The 26,160-nt window shown below is 46.4% G+C and overlaps 1 protein-coding gene and 1 long non-coding RNA gene across 2 annotated transcripts in view; both read left to right on the top strand.

The window, feature by feature from the left end:
• Positions 1 to 2,216, top strand: part of LOC137412727 (uncharacterized) — a 46,831-nt gene extending 44,615 nt beyond the window's left edge. The window contains exon 4 of the mRNA XM_068098022.2: positions 742 to 2,216. Within this exon, the coding sequence (XP_067954123.2) occupies positions 742 to 1,262 (521 nt within the window). The 3' untranslated portion in view covers positions 1,263 to 2,216. The remainder of the gene's footprint in view (positions 1 to 741) is intronic.
• Positions 1 to 25,603, top strand: part of LOC144889486 (uncharacterized) — a 497,490-nt gene extending 471,887 nt beyond the window's left edge. The window contains exon 3 of the long non-coding RNA XR_013621798.1: positions 25,579 to 25,603. This is a non-coding gene — a long non-coding RNA (uncharacterized LOC144889486). The remainder of the gene's footprint in view (positions 1 to 25,578) is intronic.
• Positions 25,604 to 26,160: the final 557 nt, after the last annotated feature.

Raw genomic sequence — 26,160 nt, 5'->3', positions numbered from 1 at the left:
ATTTCAAATATGTTAATGTTTATTTTTCTCTTAAGCAACACTGCGGACTCCAGCTATAAACACTTTTATACTTTACTTGGGGTACAAATACAAATACAATTTGGCTGGGGGGTAACATAGGCTATGTGGACGTGGCCTCATTCGGTGGTGTGGGGACCCGGGAGAAGAGCGGAATATTCTCTATGTAAATGTGTACCGTGTAGCGCCACCTGGTGATGATGGCAGAGGGTATTACAATTTCCTTTTTTACCTGGGAAACACTGAGGTTAAAGCACTCTTTTCACGGGTATTTTTTCCCTCCTTCCCTTCCCCCCCTTTCCCAAAACGGATGGGCCTGTCAAAGCCACCCAGAGGAAAGACATTATTTATTGCCAGTTTCCAATGCATAACCTGAGTAATTATGACCCTCAATTTTGAAGGTAAAATAAGAAAAGTATACTGTGGCATATTATGCCTTTTTGAATGGTTAACACACATTTTGAAAAGCAGACTGTGTTGAAAAAGTTTCTAGTTTCAAATGTATAAACAGTCCAGAAAAAATAACTCAATTAAGTTACAGTATCCAATGTAATGCAAGTATTATTTTCACACGGACACGGTAAGTGGATGGAAACATTGAAATTGAACATGAAACCAAACATGACAAATTGCAAAGGTCTTAATGTGTAGCATCTTTCTTCAGAAACAGTTGCACATGTTTCAGTCATTGATTAATAAACCTTTTTTTTTTCTTGTGAGCAGTGCGACCCCAACGCATTGTGAGAAGGATGTTCACAAACAGACGGGAGCGCTGGCGCCAGCAGCTCGTGGCCACGGCCTTTGCAGCTCTTCGTCGGGTTGTCCCAGCCCATCCACCTGGCCGGCGACTCAGCAAGCAGAGGGTGCTGCGTACTGCATTGCAGTATATTGCCTTCCTTTCTGCTTTGCTGCAAGATTTAGGTGGACCCGAATTTTTGAATGAGACTGGAGCAATTAAAGTTATGGACCTCACACAGCAGGTTTTCATTCCGATACAAGATGCAAGTGGAGAGGAAACGGAAGACTATGCTGTCGGTGGAAATAGGAATGATGAAGAGTTTGTGACTGATGGAGAAGAAACGGTTCTTGATGAGACAGAGGGAGAGGAGACTGATGCAGAGGAGATGCAGGAAGAAACTTGTAAAAGCAGGATACGAACTGACAAATGTGGAAAGACATTTGTGGAAAGTATTGAACAAGGCAATAAAATTGTCATTCACACACAAACACAAAAAAAAACATGAAGAGTGGAGAATGAGAGAAATGAAATGAAGAAAGATAAATGATGACAGAGTGAAATGTGAGATAAAGAAGAAGTAATTAAAAAGGAACTGAACACGCATACAAAAATAACATGGAAACATAAAACGGAAAAGAGAAAAAGTAAATGAAATTGCAGGCAAAATTCTAAGTTCACAGTGACAATTGTAGGACAACTACTGCAACTGCCCTAAATGTTGCCACCTTCTTGTGAGATCGGCTGGAGAACCTTTTCGGTACAAGTCTTACACAAACTGGCTGGCTGAGCCTATCATTCGACTGAATGTGGCAGGATTTTGAAAGTTGGCTAAGGCACCAGCAGTAACTTGACCACATGTCACGAAAGACATGAAGCGGTTTTTTAACATCGACCAATGACTGGTGTTTGGAGATGGGTCCTCCAGGTCAATGTCCTTTTGATGGATGGCATGCACATTGATGCCTCATTGTGCATGCAAAAACATCATCTGTATGCGAAATGCCAGAATGATAGTTTATAGCTGGGCCGAGATTCAAACACCTACTAAACAGTTCAGAGGGGAGTGCGCATACCTCTAAGGTCTAAGCTATCCAGCTAGGCCTATGCGGACTACTACAATGAGGATGAAATCATGAACTAATTTGATGTGTGAACGGTGAGGGATGCTAAAGATCGAATTTAAACGTTCACATTTCACCAACAATATTAGAAAAAGATTTGATTATTTCACACTTTCTGATCACTAGTGGCTTGATTGTCATTGTATTATGAGCACTTGCATCATCTATCTATAATTCCATTAATCTCTGTGTGTATGTGTGTATGTGTGTATGTGTGTATGTTTGTCTGTGACCGCTGTTTCTCGACAACTACCGGTCCGATATACTTTAAACTTGCCAGGTATATTGCTGGGGACCCGAGGATGTGCCTTTTCAAGGTTTCATATTAATCGGAGAAGTAGTTACCGAGCTATGGCGATTTCTTTACCAAACACTGCAAGCCGTTCGCTTTGGACCAAACCATTGCATGTAAATAGAGGGGGGGGGGGGGGTTCTGTGGTCGTTGCGAATGGACCAAACCATTCATGTAAATAGAGGGGGGGGGGGGGGGTTCTGTGGTCGTTACTGCCACGTGGTTTCAAAGTTTTTTTTTGTTGTTGTTGTTTGCACGCATGTTTTTTTGCACCCACGTACGGGCACGCCCTAGGATGTTTACACACACACACCCCTACACAAATTTTTTTTTTTTTTTTTTTTTGGCAAGGAACGGGCACCCACGTACGGGCACGTCCTAGCTTATATATAGTACGGGCATGCCCTAGTATATACAATTCTCAGTTTTCATCATATAATTTGTTGTTCATACATTATACAGTGCCCTCCATAAGTATTGGAACAGTGAACTCAAAATTGGTATTATTGTGATATACTCAAGAAATTTGGATTTGAGATCAAAAGATGAATACGAGACAAGGGTACGGAAGGTCAACGTTTATTTCTTGGGATTTCTTTTCATATATGTTTTACCATTGTAGATCAATAGCACTTTTTATGTTCAGTTCCCCCATTTTAGGTAAGCATAAGTATTGGAACAGATTAATTAGAGTAAATTAAAGTAGTATTGTAGTTAGTATTTGGTTGCATATCCCTTGCATGCAATAACTGCATTGAGCCTTTGATCCATTGACATCACCGAGCTCTTCGAGATGCTTTTCAAAACTTTTAATTCAGCCATTTTCAGTTGTTGTGTGTTTGGGAGAATTTCTGACTTTAGTCTCCTCTTCACCAAGTAAAATGCTTGCTCCATTGGATTTAAATCAAGAGATTGACTTGGCCAGTCTAAAACCTGCCACTTTTTCCTCTGATGAACTCCTTGGTTGTTGCATTGGCAGTATGTTTTGAGTCATTGTCTTGCTGCATGGTGAAGCACTGCCCAATGAAATTGGAGGCATCTCCTTGTACATAGGCAGACAAAATGTTTCTGTGCACTTCCAAATTCATTCTGCTGCTTCCATCATTAGTTACATCATCAATAAAGATGAATGAGGCAGTTCCAGAATCAGCCGAGCTAGCCCAAGCCATGACACTACCTCCACCATGCTTCACAGATGAGGTCGTATGCATTGGATCACATGCAGCTCATTCCTTTCTTCACACTTTTGCCTCTCCATCGCTTTAGTAAAGGTTTATCTTTGTCTCATCTGTCCAAAAAACTTTATTCCATAACTCTACTCTAATCTCTACTCCATACTCTACTCTACTTCATAACTCTTTTTCATACTTTCATAACTCTACTCTCTGTACTTTTTGGCAAATTCTATTGTGGCCTTTCTATTTTGGGTGCTGATGAGAGGTGTGCATCTTGCAGTGTAGCCTTTGGAATTCTGCTGTCGAAGTCTTCTGCAAACGATAGAATGTGATACTGTCACCCCTGCACTCTAGAGTAGGGGTTCCCAACCTGGGGTGCCTGCACCCCCAGGGGGTGCGAGATGGAATATCTGGGGGTGCGACAAAGAGTGGCTTGTGTCCTTGTCGTCGTGTGTCACGAGTCATCACTCAGCCATCTGCCAGTGTGCCTTTTGAACATGACATAAAACTTTTAAGTCTCTCTCTCTCTCTCGCTCTCTCTTTCTCTCTTTCTCTCTTTCTCTCTTTCTCTCTTTCTCTCTTTCTCTCTGTCTCTCTGTCTCTCTCTCTCTCTCTCTCTCTCTCTCTCTCTCTCTCTCTCTCTCTCTCTCTCTCTCCCCATCCCATATTTTACACTACGAGAAAAAAAAAATGATGGGAGATCAACCAAGATTGTTGTCATTAAACGCGTGCTTCATTGAATGGTGACTCATGAGGTAAATGCTCAAATTTTCTTCAAATTAAAGTTTTACCACTCAATAATATTAAAATTGCGTATTTTTTTTTCATCAACCGCTGTCACAACGGGAACACAACGGGTTCACGGGTCGTCTAGTGTATTTATATAATTTTTTATGTGTAGCTTAAATTGCTTCCCCATGACGAAAAATCACCGCACGCCACTGCAAACAACGTCTCAAACCAATAGTCAAACATGTTCCACTCCGTATACTTTATTCAATTTTTTTGTCTTTTTTCAGCACAAACACTTATCGTGTTTGTATACAACATTGTATACTTTTTCACATATTTTTTATATTTTTTCTCGTATTAGCTCATATTTTTCTCTTTCTGTTTTGCAGATTAACCCTTCATCATGTCAAAAAGAAGGAAATGGAATGATGACTATGTGCGCTTTGGTTTCACTTGCATAACGGAAATGATGGCTTGCAAAAAACCCCAGTGCACTCTTTGTATCGTTGTGTTTTCCAACTCAAATCTGAAACCACCCAAGCTTCAAGAGCACTTCAAGAACAAGCATGGTGGAGCTGATGTTGAAGGACATGATATTGGGTCATTGAAAATCAAAAGGGCTCGTTTTGATTCTGTAGGAACTCTTCCAAAGTTGGGTTTCGTTTCTGTTGAAAAACCACTACTTCTTGCTTCATACCAAGTGGCATATGCAGTGACCAAATCCAAGAAGCCCCATACAATTGCAGAAGATCTCATCAAGCCATGTGCACTGGAAATGGCAACAACTATCCTGGGCAAAGAAGTAAGAAAAATGTTTGAACAGGTGCCCCTATCAAATAATGTCATTCACAATCGAATCAGTGATTTGAGTGAAGATATTTTGGACCAAGTCATCTCAGATATCCGAGCTAGTCCTCTTAAAATCTCTATTCAGTTGGATGAGTCAACTGACGCCTCTAGTTGTTGTCAACTCATCACATTAGTGAGGTATGTCAATGATGGTGCTGTGAAGGAAGATTTCCTGTTTTGTGAAGATTTGAAAACAAGCACAACTGCAAAGGATGTGATGCAGCTGGTGAAAGACTTCTTTGCCAAACATGATTTAGATATCAAAGTCATTGGTTCTGTTTGCACTGACAGGGCACCTGCAATGCTTGGAAATAAATTTGGCTTTTCTGCATTGATGGAAAAGGAGATTTCAGACTTGCAAGTTACCCATTGTTTTCTTCATCGGCATGCTTTGGCATCAAAAACATTGCCTCCAAATTTGAAGAAAGTCCTTGATACTTGTGTGAAGATCATCAACTGGATCAGGGGGTGAGCTTTGAACCATCGCATCTTCAAATCATTTTGTGAAGATCTGGGAAGTGAGCATTCAGTTTTGCTTTTCCACACAGAAGTCCATTGGTTGTCAGGAGGACTAGCTTTAACCCGCTTCTTTGAACTGCTGGAAGAAATCAAAGTTTTTCTGGAAGAGCGTGAATGTGATCTGGTGGGGGGCTTTGGAATCACAGCAATTCGTCCAAATGCTGGCTTACTTAGCTGACATTTTCACTCGTAAGAATGACCTGAGTGTTTCTCTTCAAGGAAAAGGGATAAACATATTGAAGGCTTGTGAAAAGATGAATGCCTTCAAAGAAAAGTTACGTCTTTGGTGTCAAAGCCTGGAAAGAGGCAATCTCTCAAATTTTCCTTAACTTGAAGAGATGGTTGATGATGTTGGATCCATAACTCCTACTGTGCGTGAAGAAATTGTGGCTCATTTGGAAATGCTGTCAGAATCGTTTGATGGATATTTTGCTGCTGGAGACCTGAAGATTTCAGAAGAATGGATCATGAATCCATATTCCTACAATATGGAGAAAATGTCAAATGATGAAGAAATGAAGGAAGATCTTATTTATTTGCAGACAAATCGAGCTCTTGAAATGCAATTTGAAAGCAAGACTTTGGAGGAGTTTTGGTGTGTAGCACTGGATATGCTCCCAAGACTTGTTCGAAAAGCACTCCGTGTCCTCATTCCATTTGCAACGACATACTTGTGTGAATGTGGATTCAGTTCTCTTTTGTCAATTAAGACAAAATCTAGGAATCGCCTGAATCCACAGGCAGACCTGCGGATCGCAGTCAGCAAGAAAGTTCCACGTTTTGACAAAATCATGAAAGAGAAGCAGGAACAAAGAAGTCATTGAATTTTATGTTCACAATTGGGATTGATTTTACTGTTTCATTTTTTTTCTGAATAAATTAGAATCTAATATTGCTCAATTTATATTTGCATTTCATGCACCGAGTTAAAATCTTATTTTTTAGTTCAATTTGTTCACCCACAGTATTGTATGTGGTTCAATTTGTGGTTCAAAAATTTGACTTCTTCATCTTCAAATGTGATATTACTTTTGTAGGGGGTGCGAACATTAATCAAATATTTCCTAGGGGTGTGGGGCATAGAAAAAGTTGGGAACCACTGCTCTAGAGGTTGTTGGTGATGTCACCGACAGTTGTTTTAGGTGTTTTCTTCGCAGCTCTGATGATTTTTTTGTCATCAACTGCAGTTGTTTTCCTTGACCATCCTGGCCATTGTCTATTCCTTAGTACACTGGAGGTTTCTTTCTTTTTCAACATATTCCAAATTGTTTTATTTGCTCTGCCCAATTTTTGTCCTGTGGTTCTAATTGATTTCTTCTGTTCTTTCAGATTCTACATTGTTTGTTTTTCTTTCATAGACAGTTCTCTGGTCTTCATGATGGTTTATACCTACCAACTCTAAAGGCAGACTCCCAAAGGAAAAGCAAAAGCTAAAACCAAGACTGGACATTCACAGGTATTTTATGTGTAAACGATCAACGCAACAAGTAACACCTGATCAACAAGAAGCACCTGTCAGTCATCTGCTCCAATACTTATCCTTACCTAAAATGAAGGACTGAACAAAAAAATGTTGTTGTTCCACAATGGTAAAACATAAATGCATAGAAATACTAAGAAATAAAAGCTGGCCTCAAATCCAAATTTTTATTTTTGTTGGTGGAGGCATTATGTTTTCGTGTTGTCCGTCCGTCCGTCCGTACGTCTGTATGGGCTAAACCTTGTTTTTCTCAGCAACCACACGTCCGATTGAGACAAAACTTTCAGGGTAGGAGTGACACCCATGCAGAATGTTTTTATGATAATTGTGAAGTCATAGGTCTCGTGGTATGGCAGCCATCTTGGATTAAAAGCAAATAATTGCCCTGAAACAACTTGCCTTTGCCTCTTGGAAGGCTAATCCAACTGAAGGAAATCTCAGTTCCTTCCACCAAGCTCGGAACAAGTGTGTGTCTACCCTCAGGAGTGCCAGGAAGCACTATCTCTCCTCACTCAAGAATGAACTCTCAAACCTGTCTCCTTCCTCCAAATCCTGGTGGCGTCTGGTCAAATCCGTTTCTGGTGTTTGTTCCCCCTCCATCCCCTCCCTTACCTCAAATGGCCACACAGTTGACATCGCACATGACAAAGCCGAATGCCTCAACTCTGTGTTTGCCTCAAAATCCTTAGTCCCAAACCCATCTCTCTCTGTTCCCACCTTTCCCAGTCGAACCAAACTGCTCCTGGACTCTGTGACCTTCTCTCCTGACAAGGTGGAGGAGTTTTTGTCAAACCTCGACTCTGATTCTGCAACTGGACCAGATGGCATCAGCCCACGGGTCCTAAAATCCTGCTCTGCCGCTCTATCTCACCCTCTCTCTGTTCTTTTCACCCTATCTTTTGCTCAAGGTCATCTGCCAGCATCCTGGAAATCAGCAAACATTACCGCTTTACACAAAAAAGGTGCAAAAACAGATCCTTGCAACTACAAACCAATCAGCCTGCTCCCAATTATCAGCAGAAGTCATGGAATCCATCATTGCTTCGGATATGAAATCTTTCCTCTTCTCCAATGGCTTGATCTCTGATCATCAATTTGGTTTCAGACCAGGTCACTCCACTCTGGACATGCTGCTTCTGCTGTCTCAACAATGGATGGAGGTCCTCAATGCCAAACAGGAAATCAGAGCTGTCTCCCTTGACATAACACGTGCCTTCGATACGGTCTGGCACCCAGCTCTGCTCACCAAACTCTCCTCCTATGGTATCCATGGAAATCTCCATGCATGGCTTGCGGACTTCCTCTCTGGTCGTAGTCAACGTGTGGCCCTGAATGGATTTCTCTCATCTCCCCTTCCCGTTCAGGCTGGAGTTCCCCAAGGCAGTGTGCCGGGCTTTGCCTCTTGGAAGGTGTGCTTTTTCTGGTCTTTATCAATGATCTCTCCGACTCTCTGGAAAATCCTCTGTATCTCTTTGCTGATGACTCCACTCTCTGCCGCTCCATTCCTCTTCCCTCAGATCGGCAGTCTGCAGCCTCCTCACTCTCTGAAGACCTGGACAAAATCACAGACTGGTCAAACATGTGGAACATGTCTTTCAATCCTGACAAATCTCACACTCTTACTATGTCTCTCCGAAAAGATCGACTGGACAACCCTCCCATCTACTTTCTCAACAATCCTCTCCAAGAAGTTCTGTCGCTCAAGCTTTTGGGTCTCACCATCTGCCATGATCTTTCTTGGGAAAACCACATTTCCAAGCTGGCCTCCAAAGCCAGTCGCCGACTGGGCATCCTCCGTCGTGCGAAGTCCTTCCTAGGCACACCTGAGCTCCTCACCACATACAAGGCTTTCATCCGCAGCTCAATGGAATACTGTTCTCCCCTATGGGCTGGTGCTCCTGCCTCACACCTGGCTCGGCTTCAGGCTGTTGAATCCAAAGCTTTCAGAATCATTGGAATCTCCCGCGATGAAGCTATCTCTGAGGGCCTTTCACTCACTCACCGCAGGCAGGTAGGTGGTCTTTCTGTCTTCTACCGACTCCTCTCCGGCCTTGCTCCCCCAGCTCTCTCTGTGCTCTGTCCCCCAAATATTCCTACAGGTCGCACAAGATCTGCCAGCCACCCTCTGATGGTTAAACTGCCGAAATCTCGGCTCTCTGCTCACCTTCCCTCTTTCATTCCTCTTTTCTCCCGCCTCTGGAACAAACTCCCATACTCACTTCAATCACACTCCTCCCTCCAGGTCTTCAAAACAGCTGTTCACCACCATCTCTTATCTTCCCCCATCCAAAACCTTGATCTTTTCTACCCCCACTAATTCACCCCAGATCCACCTTGTTTGAAATTCCAACTTCTTTCCTGGAAGTCTTGGCAGTGTCCATACGTTTTATACCTCTCCCACCCCCCCCCCCCCCCTTCCCATGCCTTCCCCCCAAAGCCCTCTCCCTCCCACAGTTCTCTCGATGTCTCCATGTCTCTCGGTCCCTGCTCTCAAATGTTGTGTTTGTGTCCTTCCCCCTCTCTCCCCATCTTGTCTACCGCTCCCAATGTTATTTGTTTTGTGTGTCTGTTTGTCTTTCTGTGTGATTAATGTTCGCTCTTTCACGAGCCTCGATGTTGTATACAAAAAAATAATAATAATAAAAAAAAAATCTCAGAAACCGCTAAATGGAAAACTTTTAAACTTGTCACTTTGCAAAGTACTCCCAATGGGGAACAAAAGCATGATAATGATGACATCATAGGTAAAGTGGTATAACAGCCAAAAATGTTTAAATCGAATTCCTTAGCCTAAAAATCTGAAATTGCATGCACATGATCTATGACCCATTTGTATTGAAATATTAAATTTATGACATCATAGGTCACATAGTTTGGCAGCCATATTGGATTGAAGGAAAATATTAAATAGTTATACCTCTGAAACCGCTCATCCTATCGATGTGAAATTTTACAAATTTCATCTAACTGCGCTGTTGCATATAGTTTGAAAATGATGATGTCATAGGTCACATGGTTTGGCAGCCATCTTGGAAAGAAAAACTAACTTTATCCGATCAACATGAAACTTCACAAACGTGATCCCCTACCCATACATATTATGCAGAGTGATGGCATTTTCCCATTGTGGGACTATGCGGAGGCATATTGGCGACAAAGTCGCATTGTTCTAGTTTAAGTATATAGCAATAATAACAAATTTGACTTCACTGTTCCAATACTTATGGAGGGCACTGTATGTGCAACATCCTCCTTGAATTCAAAACTTCACTGTATAAAAACACTGGATGACAGGCATGTGACATGTCTTCAGCACATACAGCAGAAATTAAATTATTTTTGAAACATTATGACAAGGACCACCGAACGGTCATTATATTAATTAATATGTAGAAGCACATTGTAAATAAATCAATCTGGTTGTAATCTGAAGGTTTTGCACTATTTTTGTCTCTGATTCATTTGTTGTCACCTGGTTCTTATTTTTATTCTCTCACTACAGCTGTAATATTGATTTAGCAACTCCTTAATGCATCATTATTATTATTATTATTATCATTATTGTTATTATTATTGCTATTATTATAATGATTTTATTGTGATGTTGTTTTGAAAATACATTGTTGATTATGTTGTTTTATGTCATTTTTAAACAGTGTTTATAGAATGTCAATTTCCTCTACGTTGTTGTAGACTCATCCTACTTCATGGAGCAGAGCAGCGCACCAACGACAAAATTTCCTCGATGGGAACTGATAATATGTATGCAAGGCAATTCAATTTTACATGACTTGTTTCTTGTGCTCAAATGAAGTTTTAATGGGAATAAATCATCAATTACTTTTTATACAACAAATTGTGGAAACTTCAAGTAAAATGCAAACTTATTTAATGTGAGCAGGAAATCTCTATCAGATTCCTTCAAAGCTCAATCCAGACCATCTTGCAATGTTAGTAAGCACAAATTATTTTTCTGTCTTCACATATATCAACTATCCTAGAATGTAGGCCTGCCCTAACATATATACACTACATGGCCAAAGGTATGTGGACACCAAAACATCACACATCTCATTCCAAATTTATGGGCATTAATATGGAGTTGGATCCCCTTTGCTGCTATAACAGCCTCCACTCTTCTGGGAAGGCTTTCCACTAGATATTAGAACATTGCTGTGGGATTTGCTTCCATTCAGCCACAAGAGCATTGGTGAGGTCGGGCACTGATGTTGGGCGATTAGGCCTGGCTCGCTGTCGGCATTCCAATTCATCCCAATGGTGTTCAATGGGGTTGAGGTCAGGGCTCTGTGCAGGCTAGTCAAGTTCTTCCCCACCAATCTCAACAACCCATTTCTGTATGAACCTCGCTTTGTGCACGGGTCATTGTGACGATTAAACAGGAAAGGGCCTCCACAAACTGTTGCCACAAAGGTGGAAGCACACAATCGTCTAGAATATCATTGTATGCTGTAGCGTTAAGATTTCCCTTCACTGGAACAAAGGGGCCTAGACTGAACCATGTAAAACAGCCCCAGACCATTATTCCTCCTCCATCAAACTTTAGTTGGCACGATGCATTCAGGCACTTGCGTTTTCCTGGCATCCTTCAAAAGCACATTCATCCGTTGGACTGCCAGATGGTGAAGTGTGGTTGATCACTCCAGAGAATGCTTTTCCACGGCTACAGAGTCCAATGGTGGCGAGCTTTACACCACTCCAGCCAACGCTTGGCATTGCGCATGTTTTTCTTAGGCTTGTGTGCAGATGCTCAGCCATGGAAACCCATTTCATGAATCTCCCAACAAACAGTTGCTGTGCTGACGTTGCTTCCAGAAGCAGTGTGGAACTCGGTAGTCAGTGTTGCACCCGAAGACAGACGATTTTTTCTCGCTACACACTTCAGCACTTGGCGGTCCTGTTATGTGGGCTTGTGTGGCTGACCTCTTCGCGACTGAGCTGTTGTTGCTCCTAGACGTTTTGACTTCACAATAACAGCACTGACAGTTGACCGGGGCAGCTCTAGCAGGGCAGACATTTGAGGAACTGACTTGTTGGAAAGGTGGCATCTTATGACGGTGCCACGTTGAAAGTCACTGAGCTCTTCAGTACGGCCCATTCTACCCCCAATGTTTCTCTATGGAAATTGAATGGCTGTGTGCTTGATTATATATACCTGTCAGCAATGGGTGTGGTTGAAATAGCCGAATCCACTAATTATAAGGGGTGTCCGCATATGGGGTCACCCGTGGTCACCCGTGTGACATTTGCACATATTGAGTTGGATGCTGCACCTGCACATTCAGTTTCACAAAATGGTTACTGCCAATTTATCAGATGCACAAATGATGTAATCTACACAATGTATTTACTTCTAATAACATGTGAATGCATGTGCGTGCACACCCACACACACATATACACATACACACACATATACACACAAACACACACACACACACGAACACACACATACACACACACACACACACACACACGTACAGAAACACATATATATACACACACACATTTATACACACACACACATACACACACACAAACACATGCACACACATACAGCCACACATATATATATATATATATACATACACACACACACACACACACACACACACACACACACACACACACATATATATATATATATATATATATATATATATGCACATATATACACATATACACATATATCCATCCACACACACACACACACACACACACACACACACACACACACACACACACACACACACACACACACACACACACACATGTACATGTACACCCACACACATGCACACATATACACACACATACACACATATATACACATACACACACACACATGTATACACACACATACATACATACACACACACACACATGTACACATACAGACACATACATAAATACACATGCACAAACACACACACACACACACACACACACACACACACATTTAAATATATATATATATATATATATATATATACACACACACACACACACACACACACACACACACACACATATATATATATATATATATATCTATATATAGTATATATATATATATATATATATATATATATATATACACACACACACATACAGGGTGAGTCAAAAGTAGCGCCCGATTTCTGTTTATATATATATATATATATATATATATATATATATATATATATATATATATATATATATATATATATATTTCTGTCAGTTGATTGTTTGCCATTTTATTACAGTGTACAAGAAGGTAGAAATAGATGAATGCCATGTTTATCTAACCATTTATTCTGGGGAAAATTATTATGGAAGTGAACCAAGCTGTTTTACTTGCAATTTTCAAAGTGCCCTCCCTCGTGATAGATGCACAATTGCAGCCGAGCAGGCACAGAGTGGCACACATGCTTGCAGAGTTCGATATTAATTTCCTCAAACTTTGCAGTGATTTGAGCCTTCAATTCCTGAATGGTACGAGGCTTTTCACGATAAACAAGGTCTTTCATGAGCCCCCAAAGAAAGAAATCTGGAGGTGTAAGGTCTGGGGAGCGTGCCGGCCACTCGATCGGACCGCGGCGGCCGATCCACTTTCCGGGAAAGTTTTCATCAAGCCACTGACGAACATGACGTCCATAATGAGGTGGAGCTCCATCTTGCTGGAAATAACAGTCCTGATCTTGTACCCTGGGCCAAAAGAAGGTTTGCAGCATATCCAGGTAAATTTCTGCAATGACAGAACCCTCAAAGAAAAGGGTCCAATTATCCCTAATGGAGATATGGCTGCCCAAACTGTCACGCCAGGTAAATTTACCTCCTTCTCAACTGTCACTCTTGGGTTCTCCGCACTCCGCAGCCCAGTAGACACAATTGTGTCTGTTAATTATGCCGTTGAGCTTAAAACATGCCTCCTCTGACCACCAGATGTTGTCTAGCATTGTGTCCTCTTCGTCAAGTTTAGCTAAGAACTCTTCGCAAAATTGAAGATGGCGGTCGTCATCTGCATCATGAAGGGCATGCAGTAAGCGTGGAATGTAAGGTTTCCAGTTTTTCTGCTGAAGGATATGGATAACACTTGATTGGCTCACTTCCAACTCTGCAGATAAACGGCGAGTTGACTTTTGCGGACTTTGTTACAGTCTCCTGATGGCTTCTTCAGCTTCAGCTACATTCATTGCCGTTTTCGGACGACCGGACTTCTTTGCAGTGGCTACCGACCCTGTTGCTTCAAATTTCTCGACAATCAATCGTATTTTTCTTCCCTGGGGTGGGTTAATATCGAATTCCTGTGCCAGACGGCATGCCACCATCGTTGGTTGTTCATTACATTTGTAGTAATGTTTCACGGCCGCAATGCGTTGATTCATGGAAAGGTAATTCATGGTTCAATTTGGTGCAAATTCAGTAACTTTCCAAACTCTCAGCAATAACCTGTAAAACAAAAACAAAAATAAATAAATTAAGAAAATTAATAATCTGCAAGACAATTATTAACAACATGACATCCCAGAAATAATCTGACAGCCGAAAAAACAGAAATCGGCCACGGCCGCTACTTTTGATTTACCCTGTATATACATATATATATTGTTGCGGATCTCCCGATGCCCGTCGACGTACAGAGGGGGGGGGGGGGTTAAACCCCTTTTCCCCCTCGGGTCTTCGCGTCCACGAGGCCGAGTCGCCACTCCCGCAGCAAGCATGGAAAAGGGTATCGGGTCGATTCCACACGTACTTTTGGTACCCACGATACCATGAAAACGGGGACCGGACCTCACACAAGTCACGCTAATCGAGTACGCCAAGCGGTTTGCATATCACGTGACTTGTGCCGTTACTTTTATTGAACCCGATTGAACGGTTTTATTCGTTCGATGCTAGGCCAAGAGATGGAACTGACGGGGACGATCAAATAGAAGGAAGAACAGGTTTATTTACAATGTACAGGGTGAAGAGACACAGAGCAGGCTTAAGCAGTCTTAACTTATACCCAGACAAGGGCCCACTCACTCACGCAGGGAAAAGAAGGAAGGACAGTTCGTGCTCCTCACGCGTCCTGGCGCCGTTCACTCCGGACAGCTTGCCCGGCGTGGCCCACGGTTGTTCACGGCACGTGTGCTGGGAGCGCAGGAAAGGAGATCGCGCGTCTGTGGCCCGGAATGGGTCGTCTTCACACAGCGTGATTAATACAGGCAGTAGCAGACGCAGGGCACGGGGAGAGTTCGTGTACAGAGGGCTATAACAAGCAACTCGATCCACTCGTGGCTGGACAACAGCTCTGACTGGGAGACTCTCACTCTGACTCTCTCAGCTCTGACGCACTCTCTCATTCTGCTCCGGGGGGCTCGGGCAGGGTTGTATATAGCCCCTCCCCGGTCCTACCCGAATGTTCCAAGCCCCTCCTCTCGCCGCCGTTGTGTGCCACTCCACTCGAGCTCCGATTGGCGGCTCGCTGCTTACCGGCCACTCCCTGCAGCTCCTCCCTTCGGCCTTGCCAGACTTGTTCCATTCCGAGCACATGGCATTCTAGCCCAATTGAGGCCTGCACTTACTGGCCTGCTCAACGCAAAACTAACACAGGAAAGGACACTATGCTTACATTTACGAAGAAATAACTGAACTAAAGCGAGGCTACATGTTGTGGTGCGTCGACCTACGAGGGAGGTTATCCTTTATTCACAAAACCACAACAATATATATATATATATATATATATATATATATATATGTATATGTGTATATATATATATATATATATATATATATATATATATATATATATACACATATATATATATATCCACGACATCCATTTTTCCGTTCAGCAACCTATAGCTTTGTCAATAAAAAAACTCAACGTTTCGGCCAGCAACCCAGTGTGCGCTGGGCCTCCACTACCCTTCATCAAGAGAAGTTCCCTTGTTCACCTCCTCCCAGATATACCTGGGGGGAGGGGTGGGCCTATTCTATCAACAAAGCTGTGTTGCAAGACCTCGTGACCATAGACCCATGATCGGCTTATGTTGCAAGTGTTTTGTGTGTGTTTTGAGCAGTGTATTGTGTTTTGTTGTCCGTGTTGCCTGTGTCGGCTATGTCCCACTTTGTCTTTGTCCTCCTCCCAGCATCGGTGTCTCTCTGGTGTATTTATGCATGAGAGGTCCGTATGCCTGTGGTAACGCCACAGTCTCCTCTGTCAATGGTGCCCTCGTTTTGCGAGTGTGCCAGGCCTCCAGTATTCGCCTCCTGGCCCGGTTCGGGGACGCCGTTTATCTGCAGAGTTGGAAGTGAGCCAATCAAGTGTTATCCATTGTGGCGGACACGATGGCTCGCTGGCGCGGTGACATCATTCCACGCACCAAGAGGGTGTCGGCCACGCCCGAGGGGTAGGCGTGGCCTTGGGATATACACGGGGCGCGCAGCCCCGAGCACTTCAGTGCTATAGTTGAGCTTTGGAATAAAGACTCTTTTTGGTTACCCGCGTTGTTGCTTATCTTCTTGGCAAACAAGTCGTGCGCATAGCACCGCACTTCACTGGTGACCTCGACGCTGGTTCAGCCGCCACTGACCAACAGAACGCGCCATGTCAAACAACGCGGTAGCGGTGAAGCTCCCTGAGATTTTGGAAGCTAAGGCCGAGGTATGGTTCGTGCAGGCCGAGGCACAGTTCCAACTTCGAGGCGTAACGGCGGATGAGACACGTTATTACCACGTCATCGCCACCCTCGGGCCCGGCACAGCCGCCCGAGTCATGTCCGTCCTGCGGAACCCACCGGCCGACCACAGGTACGAGGCGCTCAAGCGTCTCCTCATCGCCACGTTCGGCCTCACGGAGTGCGAATGGGCCGACCGCCTCCTGGACCTTCCCAAACTCGGCGACACACGACCATCGGGCCGGATGGACTACATGATGTCGCTGCTGGGTGACAAAGCCCCGGATTTTTTATTCCGGGCGCTCTTTCTATGCCAGCTACCGGCACAGGTACGCCTCGCGTTGGCCGGTTCCAAAATAAAGGAACCCCGCGCTCTGGCCATCGAGGCCGACAAGTTTTTCGCGGCTTGTGACACGCGGGCGAGAGTCGGTGCGGCCGTCGCGGATCCCGAGGCTGATGCTGCTGCACACCTCGTGGATCCCGAGGCTGATGCCGATGCACACCTCGTGGCCGCCGCCACGCCCCGCCCACCACCACCGCGAAAGCCACGGCCTCCGCATCCGCCGCAAACCTGGTGCCGTTTCCACGCCAGGTTTGGCCACAAGGCTAGGAATTGTTGCCCGCCGTGCTCGTTTGTCAAGTCGGGAAACTCTCGGGCCGGCGCTCGGTAGCGGCTTTGAGCGTCGGCCTTTCCAGCAGCCTCCTTTTTGTCATGGGCACCTTGTCCGGGCATCGCTTCCTCTGCGACACAGGCGCACAGGTGAGCGTTATCCCCGCCTCCACGTCCGACAAGCGAACCGCGGGCCGGGGCCCCACGTTGCTTGCAGCCAACGGTACACCCATACACACATTCGGGAAGCGCTGCCTCTCCCTGCGGTTCGGATGGCAATGCTTTCAATGGACGTTCGTAACCGCCAGCGTGCCCATGGCATTGCTCGGTGCGGATTTCCTATTAGTCAGGTTCACTATGTAATTTCGTTGGAATTTTTGGGGGATTTGGAAAACTATATATTTTTGGAAACTATATTGTATAGTCAGTCAGAAAACCAATGTTGCTATTTGCACAGACTCCTGTATGGCGGCCATCTTGGATTTTCAAAATTGCCGCCGTAGAACTAATTTTTCTCAATATCTCAGCTTCTAAATAACATAGAGCTTTGATTCTAACGGCTAAACATACATTTTCAAGGGCCCCGAATCCAATGGTGACAAGTTCGATAAGCTAGACATGACCATAGAGCTCCTATGTGGCGGCCATCTTGGATTTTTCAAACTGGCCGCCGTAAACTTGATGTTTCTCAATATCTCAGCTTCTAAACAACATAAAGCTTTGATTCTAACGGCTAAACATACATTTTCAAGGGCCCCGAATCCAATGGTAACAAGTTCGATAAGCTAGACATGACCATAGAGCTCCTATGTGGCGGCCATCTTGGATTTTTCAAACTGGCCGCCGTAAAACTGATGTAACTCACCTTCTAAAGAGCACAGAGCTTTGATTCATCATTGAGTAAAGTCATCATCATCCTCATCATCGCTTTCGTTCATCACATCTTGAGAGTCCTCATCATTTTGGCACTGGATGTCACACTGACAAAGGTCTGTACAAGCCAAGTTGTTTGTTCTGCAGGAACATCTAGATGAAGAACAGTCTGTTTTGCACTGACATCTAACCATTTGAATGATGGCCTTGGGGGCTGGAGGATCCTCAGTTGTGGTTGGTTTCACTTGTCCATCCGTGTCTTTGTAAAAGCCGTTTTGCAGGGGATTCAGCTGAGGATCCTGTTGAGCAATGCTTGCCTGACCCCACACTCTGGCTTGGATATGGACTTTAAGGATGTGCTGCTTGAGAGCTCCAAGAGTAGGAGGAAGCCTGTCACTTTCTGCCATGTGTTTGCAAAAGAGATACCATCGTAGTTCGGGGATGCTGTCGAAGTGGATGCCATTTGGAGAGTAAGCAGCGCATACAAAGTTAGCTAGTGTGGACAACATGTCCTCCGTCACTTCAGTTGCATCTGAAAGCATTCGCACGGTGTCTATGACATCTTCACTTGCTTTGAGGTAGACATGCAGCCAGGTTGTTTGCCTATTCGAGAGAACCTCCCAGTGTTGTCTGGCCATGTGAAAGCATGAAAGGCTGGCAACGCCTTTGCTCTTTCGACCCCTAGAGCTGTCCACAGTGGCTCTATTTGAAGTATTCCAGAGGCCATTGGAATGGATGTATTCCTCAGCAGTAGGTCATAGTTTGCTATGACTAGTACCAGGACATCTGTGTCGGGAGAGAAGAACACCAACTGCGCATAATGTGGGTTTCGCTGGGATGCCAGCACGGCCTGGTGGATCAACAGGGTGTCAGCTTCTTCATGGTTGTTGTCCTCGAAGAGCAGGTCACTGTTGCTCCTAGTACGCCCTGAAGCAGACGTGATGATCAACTTGGATGAGTGACTGTTGTATTCTAGAGTTTTCGCTGCCAGATAGTCAGTCAGATCAGCCTTTGTTTTGTCATGAGAAAGGAATCTGCTCATTGGGATGTGTTTGATGTTGGTGTCATCTCTGACTTGATACTGTACTGCATCCTTTCCTTGCCTTCTTTTAGCCCTGGTAGCACTCTTCAGAGAATCGTTTTTGTACGTGTCAAAGACCAGTATGATCTCATCACAATATTTTGTTAGAGACATGAGTCTGTCATTGAGGCATTCACCCAGATCGTTGACTTTCACTACAGTGGCTGGTTTCTTTGTCAGCTTATGCACAAGTACCATCCCATCCACCAGTGCAATCTTCCGACTTGTAGGTTTACTAGATGTGGATGCCATAGTTCTTGTGTCCATTGGATCTTCTTGTAGAACACTTGCAGCTGGTGTCTGCTGCTGATCTTCGGGGTGAATTTCTGCTCTTGCTAACTTGTCGAGGAGATGAATTAACTTCGACTTGTCAGTGCATGGAAGAATTGTCCCATCTGGAGCGAACAGTGCTCTTGGTGTCACAGTGAACTCGTAATTTCCGATGGCATATTTCTGGTTGACGTCTCTGTTTGACTTGGCAAGGACCATGAGCCTTCCGTACAGTTCCTTAGTCTCCTTCAGATCCACAGTCCTGTCTCTGAGTTTCACTGTGGTTCTCTTGTTCCCAGACGTGAACATCTTGTTGTTCTCCTTCTTGACTGGTGCCCAGAGGCTAACATCTCCATTGATACGCTCCGACACGTAGTCTTCATACAACTTCTGACCAGTGACATCAATGTTCAAGATCTGTGGTACATACTCGTCTGGGATGTAAGCATTCGTTATCACATTGTGCAGCTTGTCACCTTCAGTGTCAAATGGATTCCCGTGACTCAGTATCGCAGCCTTGATCTTGTTGATTGCTTCATGCTCCCTCTTGACTGCACTTGGACCAAGGTCATGATGTTCTGTGATCTTGTCACCTTCCAGGCCGAACTGACTCTTGAAGTCTTTTGACAGGCGTGATAATTCTGGTGTAACCATGAAGAATCTCTGTCTAGCATTGGCATTGTTAGAGATGAATTTAGAAGCTCTATTTAGAAGATGAGATCCTGAGAAACATCAATTTTACGGCGGCCAGTTTGAAAAATCCAAGATGGCCGCCACATAGGAGCTCTATGGTCATGTCTAGCTTATCGAACTTGTTACCATTGGATTCGGGGCCCTTGAAAATGTATGTTTAGCCGTTAGAATCAAAGCTTTATGTTGTTTAGAAGCTGAGATATTGAGAAACATCAATTTTACGGTGGCCAGTTTGAAAAATCCAAGATGGCCGCCACATAGGAGCTCTATGGTCATGTCTAGCTTATCGAACTTGTTACAATTGGATTCGGGGCCTTTGAAAATGTATGTTTAGCTGTTAGAATCAAAGCTCTATGTTATTTAGAAGCTGAGATATTGAGAAAAATTAGTTCTACGGCGGCAATTTTGAAAATCTAAGATGGCCGCCATACAGGAGTCTGTGCAAATAGCAACATTGGTTTTCTGACTGACTATACAATATAGTTTCCAAAAATATATAGTTTTCCAAATCCCCCAAAAAATCCAACGAAACTTTAAATCTGGACATACTGAACCTGACTATATGTGCAAACGGGTTGTTGGTGGACATGAAGCATAGACGCCTCGTCCAGGCCGAAACGTTCAGCTCGCTTGCTTGCGCACTGAGCAGTTCGTTGGGCAGCTCCCTGAGCGGCTCACCGAGCAGCTCGCCAAGTGGCCTGCTGAGCGGTTCGGTCCCGGCGAGGTTGGTCTGTACGCTTCCGGCAGCGGACGAGTTCACCCGCCTCCTCGCCAGCTTCCTGGCCCTCACGCGGCCCACCTTCGCGGCAGTGGCCATCAAGCACAGGGTGGAACATCACATCCCCACCGTCGGGCCACCGGTCTATGCCCGGGCACGCCACCTCGAGCCGACGAAGCTCGCGGTGGCGAAGGCGGAGTTCGCTACGCTGGAGCGGCTGGGCATCGTACGGCGCTCCAAGAGCGCTTGGGCGTCGCCACTGCACATCGTGCCGAAGCCCGGCAGGGGATGGCGGCCGTGCGGAGACCACCACCGCCTCAACGATGCCACCACCCCCGACCGCTACCCGGTCCCTCACATTCAGGACTTTTCCGCCCGGTTGGCGAAAATGTCCTTCTTTTCTAAGGTGGACCTCATCCACGGGTACGACCAGGTCCCCGTCAGGCCGGAGGACATACCGAAGACGGCCATCATTACACCAATCGGCCTCTTCGAGTTTCTTTGGATGCCCTTCGGGTTGAAGAATGCGGCTCAGGCGTTCCAACGGTTGATGGACAGCATCTTGCGCGACTTGGATTGCGTTTATGTCTACCTGGACGACATCCTCGTCACAAGCGCGTCCCGCGAAAAGCACCTCCGCCACCTCCGCATGCTCTTCGAACGCCTGGGCCAGCATGGCCTGATCGTAAACCCCGCCAAGTGCCGGTTCGGCGTCGCCGAAATCGACTTTTTGGGGCACCGCGTCACCAGGCACCGGGCCACCCCCTTACCGGCAAAGGTGGAGGCGGTCAAGGGGTTTCCGCACCCCCGCACGATCAGGGGGCTCCAGGAGTTTCTGGGCATGGTGAACTTTTACCACCGTTTCCTGCCCCGCGTCGCCCAGCTCCTGTGCCCCCTGCACGAGGCCCTTTGGGGGAAGCCGGGGAAAGGTGACGTTGTTTGGACCGAGCAGATGGACGCAGCATTCGCGGGCGCGAAGCTCGCCTGGGCTAACGCCACCATGCTCGCGCACCCGGCGCTCGATGCACCGATCGCCCTCACCACCGACGCGTCGGACTACGCAGTGGGCGCGGTGCATGAGTAATGGGTGCGTGGCGCTTGGCAACCGCTGGCGTTTTTCAGCCGGCAGCTTCACCCGCACGAACGCCGGTACAGCACCTTCGACCGCGAGTTGCTCGGGCTCCACCTGGCGGTCCGGCACTTCCGCCATCTGCTCGAGGGCTGTTCGTTCACGGCCTTCGTCGACCACAAGCCCCTGGTCTTCGCGATGGCCAAGGTCGCTGAGCCATGTTCAGCCCGGCAGCAGCGTCACCTCTCAACCGTGTCCGAGTACACGACGGACATCCGGCACGTCACGGGAAAGGACAACCAGGTGGCGGATGGCCTTTCCCGGTCCGTCGCCCACGCGGTCCACCTCGGGATCGACTATGCCCGGATGGCGGCGGACCAGACCGCCGACCCCGACGTCCAGGCCTTGCGGACCGCCTTCACGGGCCTCCGCGTCACCGAGGTGCCATTCGACGGCGCGGGCACGGCCCTCTTGTGCGACGTCTCCCTTGGGCGGCCTCGCCCCATCGTGCCCGCGGGCTGGCAGCGCCGGGTTTTTGACGCCATCCACGGCCTGTCCCACCCAGGCACAAAGGCCTCCCAGAGGCTGGTCGCCGACAAGTTCGTCTGGCATGGCCTCCAGAAGGCCGTCCGCGATTGGACCAGGACGTGCCTCGCGTGCCAGCATGCGAAGGTGCACCGCCACACCCAGGCCCCGTTGGCCCCGTTCACAGTGCCCGAACGTCGGTTCGACCACGTTCATGTGGACTTGGTGGGACCTCTGCCCCCCTCACGGGGTTTCACCCACGTCCTCACCATGGTGGACCGCACCACCCGTTGGCCGGAGGTCGTGTCTTTGGCGGCGACGACGGTGGCGGACGTTGCGCAGGCGTTCATCGCCACCTGGGTTGCCTGGTTCGGCGCCCCCTCGGACATCTCGTCCGACCGCGGCCCCCAGTTCACCTCAGAGCTCTGGGGGGTGGTCACGCGGCTGGCTCGGCATCCAGCTGCACCACACCACGGCCTACCACCCCCAGGCCAACGGCCTGTGTGAGCGCTTCCACCGCTCCTTGAAGGCCGCACTCCGGGCCACCCTCCGTGATGGCGGGTGGGTCGACAGGCTCCCCTGGGTCCTGCTGGGCCTCCGGACGGCGCCCAAGGATGACCTGCGCGCATCCGCGGCGGAGTTGGTCTTCGGACAATCGCTGCGGGTGCCGGGCGAGTTCCTCCCCGACTCCACGGCACCATGGTCCGTGGCGCAGCAGCGCTCCGCACTGCAGGAGACCACCCGGAGGTTCGCCCTGGTGCCGACGGCGCACCACGAGCGCCCGCCAACGCACGTCGCCCCGGAGCTTCGCACGGCGGAGAACGTGTTCATCCGCCATGACGCCCACCGGACACCGCTGCGGCCCCCGTACGATGGGCCCTTCCGCGTGCTGGAGACCGGGGTGAAACACTTCACCCTCGACATCGGCGGTACTCCTGACTGCATTTCCGTGGACCGCCTCAAGCCGGCCCACCTCGACGTGGACCACCCCCCGCCAGTGGCTCGGCCCCCGCGTCGGGGCCGCCCCCTGGCGGGCGGACCTCCGGCACCGCCCAGCCCCACCGGCACGCCCCCCCCCCCCCCCGGTCCTGCACCCATCCCAGGTGCCGCCGGGGGCATCCCAGATGACATCCCGGCATCCCAGACGCCGCCAGCCGCCAGAGGGCGCTTCGGCCGGGTCATCCGTTTGCCCCGCAAACTGACCCTTCAGGTGCACGGGAATTCTGGGGGGGCTCGTGTGGCGGACACGATGGCTCACTGGCACGGTGACATCATTCCGCGCACCAAGAGGGTGTCGGCCACACCCGAGGGGTAGGCGTGGCCTCGGGATATGCACGGGGCGCTCAGCCCCGAGCACTTCAGTGCTATAGTTGAGCTTTGGAATAAAGACTCTTTTTGGTTACCCGTGTTGTTGCTTATCTTCTTGGCAAACAAGCCGTGCACATAGCACCGCACTTCACCATAACCTTTCGCAGAAAAACTGGAAACCTTACATTCCACGCTTACTGCATGCCCTTCATGAAGGAGATGACGACCGCCATCTTCAATTTTGCGAAGAACATACACAAAACACTTGCAACATAAGTCGATCATGGGTCTATGGTCACGAGGTCTCGCAACACAGCTTTGTGATTGGTTGATAGAATAGGCCCACCCCTCCCCCCAGGTATATCTGGGAGGAGGTGAACAAGGGAACTTCTCTTGATGAAGGCTGGTGGAGGCCCAGCGCACGCTGGGTTGCTGGCCAAAACGTTGAGTTTTTTAAAGGCAAAGCTATAGGTTGGAGAATGGAAAAATGGATGTCGTGGATATAATTCCCAACCGCCGTTCATCACTTGATATATATATATATATATATATATATATATATATATATATATATATATATATATATATATATATATATCTGTGCAGCATCTGTCCTGTGTTGTCACTGAACTACTTTCTCAAACTTTCGTGAAATCGTACCAAACTTCTGGTATGCACATATCTCTCCCGTCGGTATGTCCTAATATAAGGGTATTTGTTTTGAAAAGTTTTCCAATTTTTTTTTTTTTGAAATTTTTTGGGAATTTTTTTTTTCAACTTCAATTGTTTATAACATGTGATAGCACGTATATTACAAATACATTTGTGCAAAATAATTGTTTGAATTATGATTGGTTTTAACCATGACAAAACGGCACCTCGGGTATAGTCATTTATCTATATAGCTACACATCTGGGCAGTGTCTGTGTTGTCACTTAACGACTCCCTCAAACTTTTGTTTCCGTGGTTGTGAATGAATGGATGAATGATCGTTTTAAGGCCATTTCCCCGCTAGAGCAGGGGTTAACCTTGCGGGCCCCATGACAATCATGGTTCCCTGTTTGAGGCAATGTTTTTTATGGTCGGATGCCCTTCCTGACGCCAACCCTTGGTCGCCTCTTCTGATGTGCAGGGATAGGGTGTACGTATTCTAAACCGGGGTACACACCGGGATCATTCATCCCAGTAAGCTGGTACTCAATTTTCCGACCTCGGAAGGATGACAGGCGGTGTCACCCCCCCCCCTGGCGTTAATTCAGCGATCGACCGGGATTTAACCCAGGATCCTAGGATCCCAAGCCGGCACCCTAACCGCTAAGCCAACACCAGGATTAACAACAGCAACGACACCAGGTTGTGAAGTGTTTTTAATAACGTTGTGGTGGTTTTGAATCATGTGGTGGTGAGGTATTTTGAATTATGTGGTGGTGAGGTGTTTTTAAATGACATGGTGGTGCGGTGTTTTTAAATCACATGGTGGTGAGGTGTTTTTAAATGACATGGTGGTGAGGTGTTTTGATTTACATGGTGGTGAGGTGTTTTGAATTACGTGATGCTGAGGTGTTTTAAATTACTTGGTGGTGAGGTGTTTTTAATTATGTGGTGGTGAGGTGTTTTGAATTAGTTGGTGATGAGGTATTTTGAATTACATGGTGCTGAGGTGTTTTGAATTAGTTGGTGATGAGGTGTTTTTAATTTTGTGGTGGTGAGGTGTTTTTATTACGTGTTTTATGGCTGTGAGGTGTTTTTATTACGTGTTTTATGGCTGTGAGGTGTTTTTATTACGTGTTTTATGGCTGTGGGGTGATTTTATTATGTGTTTTATGGCTGTGAGGTGTTTTTAATTTCGTGGTGGTGAGGTGTTTTTATTACGTGTTTTATGGCTGTGAGGTGTTTTTAATTTTGTGGTGGTGTGTTTTTATTACGTGTTTTATGGCTGTGAGGTGTTTTTAATTTCGTGGTGGTGAGGTATTTTTATTACGTGTTTTATGGCTGTGAGGTGTTTTTATTATGTGTTTTATGGCTGTGCGGTGTTTTTAATTTTGTGGTGGTGAGGTGTTTTTATTACGTGTTTTATGGCTGTGAGGTGTTTTTATTACGTGTTTTATGGCTGTGAGGTGTTTTTAATTTTGTGGTGGTGAGGTGTTTTTATTACATGTTTTATGGCTGTGATGTGTTTTTATTATGTGATTGATGGCTGTGAGGTGTTTTTATTACGTGTTTGATGGCTGTGAGGTGTTTTCAATTTCGTGTTGGTGAGGTGTTTTAAATTACTTGGTGGTGAGGTGTTTTGAATTACTTGGTGGTGAGGTGTTTTGAAATACGTGGTGGTGAGGTGTTTTGAATTACGTGGTGGTGAGGTGTAATCGTCCCAAACTTCCAGTCTGCACCTACCCCTCCCCTATGTGTGTGCTGA

Source organism: Myxine glutinosa, chromosome 1, assembly GCF_964187855.1.
Source record: "Myxine glutinosa chromosome 1, kmMyxGlut1.1, whole genome shotgun sequence".
Lineage (NCBI taxonomy): Eukaryota > Metazoa > Chordata > Myxini > Myxiniformes > Myxinidae > Myxine > Myxine glutinosa.
The sequence above is the reverse complement of the archived record's forward strand: the minus strand, read 5'-3'. Positions and strand labels throughout refer to the sequence as shown.